At 42.5% G+C, this 7400-nt stretch overlaps 1 protein-coding gene across 3 annotated transcripts in view; it reads right to left on the bottom strand.

The window, feature by feature from the left end:
- Positions 1–4617: 4617 nt before the first annotated feature.
- Positions 4618–7400, bottom strand: part of mboat2b (membrane bound O-acyltransferase domain containing 2b) — a 35856-nt gene continuing 33073 nt past the window's right edge. For all 3 annotated transcript variants that reach the window (XM_017455823.3, XM_017455825.3, XM_017455824.3), the window contains exons 12-13: positions 6850–7001; positions 4618–5710 (exon numbers count right to left, since the gene is read on the bottom strand). In XM_017455823.3, coding sequence (XP_017311312.1) covers positions 5563–5710; positions 6850–7001 — 300 coding nt within the window. In that variant the 3' untranslated portion in view covers positions 4618–5562. The remainder of the gene's footprint in view (positions 5711–6849; positions 7002–7400) is intronic.

The raw sequence follows: 7400 nt of genomic DNA, 5'->3' as shown, positions 1-7400 counted from the left end.
CAGAACTTAAGAGTGGCGAAAATGTTCTTGACCTGTTCTGGTCAGATTAAGCTAGATTTCAGGCACAGTAGTGTTGTAGGAATTTGCAAACACCTCAATCACTACTGGGTTAAGAATTCAACTAACGAAAAACACCCAGCCACCATCAGTGTTGTGGTTAGAAATGGAATACGACTGACGAACTAGAGGACAAGTAACACAAATTGTGCGTGGAAAAGTAAACCTTTTTCTCAGTATTTAAAAAGTCCACTACAAATAATATCTGGTTAGTGATGATCTCTAGGATGGTTACTTTTCATTGATGGACAGAGTAAACTATGCCTGGCAACGGATGGGGTGAATTGTATGCTTACAAAATGCACCTATGTGTAGATGGCTACTGTAGAACGAAATGGCCAATGAATTTAGCTACAAGGGTGTACCTAATATATTGGACACTGAGATGAGCATGTCAAAAGACTACACTATAATACTGTAGGTTACCACCATAGTAGTTTCCATAGAAGGCAATATGGCAAAAAAAAAAAAAAAAAAAAAAAAAAAAACAAGCCCAGGAATTTAAATTCCATCTTATTAGGAAACCCCGTACATTGACTTCAGCTCTACATGCCATGCAATAATACAGCAACAAACAAAACAGGGAATCTGAGCCTACCTGGCCTAAACACTGTAACTTCATCCTTAACTTCCTGAAAGACCTCAGATAATCAGGAGTAGCAACAACCCATGCACCGGTGCTTTCTGGAGCTGTGTGATGTTCACTCTGCTGAGTCATGACTGCAAAGCCCCAGTCTAACCACCTCATAAAGTTCACCAATTACAACGCAGCATACAGAGCCGAGGCAGAGCGGCTTGCGGACTAGTGAAGAACCCATAATCTGTCTCTTAATGTGAACAAAACAAGAGACGGTTGTTGACTTAAGGAGGACCCACGATGATTACTCTTCTTTACGCAACAGCTTTCTGTGAAAGCTGAGGAGAGCATTCTCCCGTTCTCATTACATTCTTTGGAGACTATAGGTGTGTTACCACTCTAAGAAACTTATTACCACCGTAAAAAAACATTATGTGCATTAACATCAGAGAAGACAAGCCTGATTTTAGTTACTGGGCATTTTAAAGAATGTCTTTAGCAAAAAAAGCAATTTATTACAGTGACAGCGCAGCACATGCTAAGTCAAAATCATCACAATAGAGCCACTAGACACATGTCCACAGTACACCTCAGCAAAATCTTTCACCATAGTGCACCAGAACGCCCACCACACACCAGCTATTAGTGGGCCAATGGGGGAATTTCGCCAGGACACTGGGGTTATACCCCTACTCTCTTTTACCATAAGTGTCCTGGTATTTTTTTTAACGACCACAGAGAATCAGGACCACGGTTTAGCCCCCATACAGACCACTGGGCGAGCACCTCCTGCTGGCCTCACTAATACCACTTCCAGCAGTTTTCCCCAGGAGGTCTCCCATCCAGGTACTGGACTAACCCTGCTTAGCTTCAGTGGGAAACCAGGTGAGAACTGCAGGGAGATATGGCTCTGGCAAGGGTTACAGTCCCTACGGATTTATTTCCCAGCTTCCTCGACACATCCGTGAATTTACTGGACATTCTGGTTAAAGGTGCCCTCACTTTTGCACGTGCAGTGAAACACTGGAAACGTGCGGGTGCACTTGTGCGCCTCCGCAGACATCGTAGACAGCTGCCAGGAATATACAAAATGCACCTATGTGCCCCTAAGTAACATGGCCCTCCACTTCATCCTCTGCTTCTGTCTGAAAAGGGTTCATACAGATCACAAACTGCACACCTAAAACCCTGCACTCTGGTAATGACTTGCATCTGGCCAACAACTTGAATGAGTTTTACTGTCGCTTTGAAAGACAATGGGAAAGTCCTGACACCATCCCCCATGACACCAGCCATCAGGTTCAGCTCCACAGCCATCCACAACTGCACACTTCAACGGCTCCCTCCCCCTCCTCCCCCACCACAAGTACGAGTCTCTCCATCCTGAGAGAGACATTAACAGAGTCTTCAAGGGACAGAACCCCTGCAAAGCAGCTGGAGAAAGACTCTGTCTCACCATTCACCCCCTCCAGTGTTTACAGACATGCCAGCCTGCTTCAAGACCCGTGAACCCTGTCCCCAAAAAACCCAGGATTACAGGACTTAATGACTAAAGACCTGTCGCTCTGACATCTGTGGTAATGAAGTCCTTTGAGCGCCTTCTGCTGTCCCACTGCAAATCCATCACAGACCCTTTCCTGGACCCTCTTCAGTTTGCCTACAGAGCCAACAGGTCTCCACTTCATCCTCCAGCACCTGGACTCCTCAGGAACCTACACCAGGATCCTCTTTGTGAATTTCATCTCTGCTTTCAACACTATCATCCCAGCTCTGCTACTCAGCTCTCCCAGTTGTGTGCCTTATTCCAACTGCAGGTGGATCATAGACTTCCTGTCTGACAGGAAGCAACACGTGAGACTGGGAAAACATGTCTCTGACTCCCGGACCATCAGTACTGATTGCCCCCAAGGCTGTGTTATTTCTCCTCTACTCCTCTCCCTCTACACCAACAGCTACGCCTCCAGTCACCAATCCGTCAAACTACTGAAGTCTGCGGATGACACCACCCTCATTGGGCTCATCTCTAAGGAGGATGAGTCTGCCTACAGGTGGTAGATTGACCGTCTGGTGAGCTGGTGCAGTCAGAACAACCTGGAGCTCAATGCTGTAAAAACAGTGGTAGACTTCAGGAAGAACCCAGCCCTACCTACCCCCATCATCCGGTGTGACTCCCCAGTTGATACTGTAGACTCCTTCCGCTTCCTGGTAACCATCATCACCCAGGACCTCAAGTGGGTGACCTCAACTCTGATTTAAAAAAAGCGCACCAGAGGATGTACTTCCTGCGGCGGCTGAAGAAGTTCAACCTACCCCAGACGATGATGGTGCACTTCTACACCTCCATCATTGAGATCATACTCACCTCCTACATCACTATCTGGTACACTGCTGCCACTGCCAAGGATAAGGGCCGACTCGCTCTGCTGAGAAGCTGATTGGCCGCAATCTGCCACCCCTTCATGACCTGTACACTTCCTGGACCCTGAAGTGGGCAGTTAAGATTGTGGCTGACCCCTCTAACCCTAATAAGATAAGAAATCATTTCTTAACTCACTTGTAATAAACGCAAGCTTCCGCGAAGTAAAAGTTCACAGCAAGTGTATGGCTTCGAGCCAAGACAAACGAACAAGTTCAAACGAGACAGTAACAAATAACACATAAGCGCGACATTTAAGGGATAACGTACATTCATACCACTAACACATGGCTTTTCAAATAATTACGGGGACATTAAATAGCGATTTGAGAGGAATGTTTTAAAATTTTACCTGTTCTTTATTATTTTATAATCCACCGCAGTCTAAAAAACAATCGTCCAATACAAATACTGGAGTCCTCCGATTTCATTTTCAATACAATCAATAACCATAACAGAGACGCAACTTTGAGATTAACGTTATTATGTTTATGCTGCTAATTTTATTTGTTGTTTGTTGCTTTTGAAATCCAGTTTAAATGATTTCAGTGTGTGTATCAGTACGTTTCGTACATTTTCAGCACATAGGTTGCTAGGTTAATGACTTCCCCACCAGCAGAATGTGTACTGGATAATGGATTCTTTACAACAGTTGATGGAGAGTAAAGGGCAGATGCTGAACTCTTTCACTTGAACAACACTGTTCTGATAACTGGATTTTGTGTTCTGTACAACGTGTCATACTGTAATGATGAATGATAACAGATTTGCCGACACCAGATAAGCGTTAAGAGTCCTTACTCATGCGAAAAGTTCAACACACGTTACACCCGTACTCCAACGGCACTACACTGGCTGCTCATTTCCCCAAAGAATCAAATTCAAACTTCCTTCTCACATACAAAACAATACGTGGTCCCACTGTGTTCAGATTCTCATTCTCAATGCCGGTCTACTGGTCGTGCGAGATTATTTAGTGCATAACCCCCAAACTTTGGAATGTTATCCCTTAAGACCTTCATTACTGCACTTCCTTCTTAAAACATCTTTTCTCCCAACACTTTCCATTTCTTCTTCCTGCTAGCGTTTTTTCTTGCATGTTAGACAGGTGTGGAAAAATATTATTATTATTATTATTATTATTATTATTATTATTATTATTATAATCCATCCATTTTCCATACCACTTATCTTACACAGGGTCGTGGGGAGCCTGGAGACTATCCCAGGGAAGTCGAGTCGGGGCACAAGGCACGGGACACCCTGGATGGGGTGCCAACCCATCACAGGGTACAATCACACACAGTACGGACAATTTGGAAATGCCAATCAGCCGACGGTGCATGTCCATGGACTGGGTGAGGAAACTCCAGAAGCACGGGGAGAACATGCGAACTCCGTGCACACAGGGCAGAGGTGTGATTTGAACCCCCAACCCTGCAGATGTGAGGCAAAAATGCTAACCACAAAGCCATCATGCCACCTTCTTCTTATTATTATTATTAGATAAGACGTTATTATATTTGAGAATGAGATGAAGTGCAATACAATAGACACACCACATGTATAGTTACAAAAGGTTCATATTTAATCACCACATTTACAAAGTTGGGCTTTGCATCACTGGGCAAACATTTCTTATGTTTTCATTGCAGACTAACTCTGATATATTAATGATCTTTAGAAATTGTCTTTCTAGCACACATATTTAAAATGGAATGTGTTGAAAATGTCTTAAAGCTTCATGAAGAATAATGAGGCTGCAGTGATTCTTTTTTTTCTTCTTTTTTTTTTTTTTTTGCAACAAGGAAAATCATCTTAAGATATGCAACCTCATGCATCAAAGGATCGTAGGGCGTACTAAACTAAAGAGAACATGCCATGGACTGAAGAACCTCATTAGGTGATGGGTTCAAATTTCCGATTCAGCTTTTACTGTGTCCTCGACGAGAACAAAGGCTCGTCGTCGTCGTCGGAGGAGCCGAATTCAGGAGAGTAAAAGATGAATCGGAAAATAACGACTATTTGCAAACCGACGTCGGTGCAGTGCCAACCTGTTGTCTGAAGTGCTTGCGCTTTTCCCCTTTCGAATCAACTGCCCGTAACAGGTGTTTTATTATCGCCATACGACTCTCCAAAGTGTTCGTTTGCTTTCGGTAACAGTGGCACGGTCTCCTGCAAATTGATGCAGCCTGCATGTCACAACATCAACTCCTACAACAGTGATGGCGAGGTTAAAGGAAAGTATGCAGAATTCAATACATCAGAGTTTCCTTAGCGTTCCATCCTAACACCGCCGGTCACATTCCAACCCATCCCCTGCAGCCAATGAGTTCTGGTACCAGTGTTTCGAGCCCAGATTAGTTTCACGACCCACTGGATGAGTCTAGACAGGGGCTAGTTTGTATGTTTGTTGGTTTATAAGTTTCATTCGCCGACTCTCCTGACGCAAGGATTTACGGTAGGAGCGTCGGCCGTCGAGTGTGCTGAAGTGGGGGTGTGGTTTCTTGGCTCATGTGGTTTTGGGTTTCTGGCTGTCTGAAGAGGCGGTGCTGGTGGAAATTAAGCTGTGCTGCTCCTTCAGGCGCAGATGTCGAGGTTTCACCGGCAGAGCTATGGCCAATAACACACAGCCTATATGCACGGAAAAGTACCAAGACCTGAAAGCAGAGGAAAGAAGAAAAAGAAAAAAAGAGGGTGAGAGAGAAAGAGAAAGTGAACGCTGTTACTCGAACGAAAAAAGCTTTATAGACCATTAAAAAACATCTTTGTTTCATATTCGACAATCCGTCAAAGTTTGCATACGTACCTCCATAACAAAATAAAGACGGAGAAACTGACGCACGTAAGGCTCAAGAGCAAAATGTAAGGGGGTTCGTTTCTGGTATCTATGTGACCGGTGGTAAGAGGGGTTGGGTTTGAATGTAAATGGTGGGTTCGTGGATTAAATTTCACTTACAGATTGCATAATGATTTTTAATGGTAGCACTAACCAGCTGGCTGTATATATATAGATATATATCTAAAAATCATCATTTCCTGTAAGTTCTATGCACTATATTTTATATGAAAATGTCAGTGCTGGTGTCCGAGTCTTGGATATAAGTGCACATGTATTTATTTTAAATTTCCCAACAAAAGCGTGCATTTATTTTAAATGCTATTTCAATGCTAAAAATCCAGAACAATTATTAAAAACAACGCAAGGGGGTGAAATATACAGAAATCATGCTGATACAGAAATCACGAGGCATTAAAGAGAATCATGCAGAGGGTCGACGATGAACAGACGTGATGACACACGCTGCACCAAAACAGCTCTACACACCATAATTCAAGCCCGGGTGTGCAGACTAGTTCAGAAATTAAAACCGTGTGAACTATATTTAACATCGTTAGAATGAATATAGCTGGTTTCCAAACCACGATAAACATCAAGTTTATATTTCTCTCACTTTGTGCTTTTATAAATAGAACTGAAGAGCAGGAATCACTACATGGCCTTGTAATTATGTCTGATCGTTGTGTCTTTCTCGGTTAAAAATCTAATCTCTGCCTCATTTATTATTATTATTATTATTATTAATAATAATAATAATAATAATCTGTGGAATCCACAGTGATCACATACAAAACCTTTTTTGTACAAAATGGGGAAAGACTTTAAAGCCTGCGCTTGTGGTCGGTTAAAAATGCCTTCTTTTGTGTAGCATAATTAAATCCACGTAATATTACTTCAAACTCAACAGCAGCACTATGTTTCGTATGAGTGTCGCGGTGTATGGTGTTTTAGTCATACCTGTAGAATTTGAGTGAAGGACCCACAGACAGCAGCACAAAGGGCACCACGGTATAACAAATGGCTATCTGTGTGCTCGCCCACGTGATGACATCATAGACCTGCTTGTGTGCTGGCGAACCCAAAAAGTACGGTCTCACGTTGTGTCTCACCTAGACAGGGAGGGATGAACAGAGAATGTCAAAAATAAAAATACAATTTTTTTTTTTTTTTTTTAAATAAAAAAAGATAAAAAGTTTCCTCTGCTTAAAAATCGAATTAATAATAGTGTTGCACGCACACTAATCAATCACAAGACCTCTTTAGAATGGATCCATTAAAAGTTGCAGTCTGTAACATCTGAATACGTTTCTCCCTGAATTTATTCCTGTCGGATTTGCATTTCAGGCGAACGCTACTGTTCAAATCGATCAAGGGATCATTCGAAATTTATTACAATATCAAGAGCAAACGCATCTATTCCTGTAGGACCAAACTAGAAAAAGCAAATAACTACTATATACTACTAAATAATACTCAAAAGCACATGGTTTACTGTTTGATCTGAAGAT

Source organism: Ictalurus punctatus, chromosome 25 (assembly GCF_001660625.3).
Source record: "Ictalurus punctatus breed USDA103 chromosome 25, Coco_2.0, whole genome shotgun sequence".
NCBI classification, from domain to species: Eukaryota; Metazoa; Chordata; class Actinopteri; order Siluriformes; family Ictaluridae; genus Ictalurus; species Ictalurus punctatus.
Note: the sequence above shows the minus strand (reverse complement) of the source record. Positions and strands in the feature narration are given on the sequence as shown.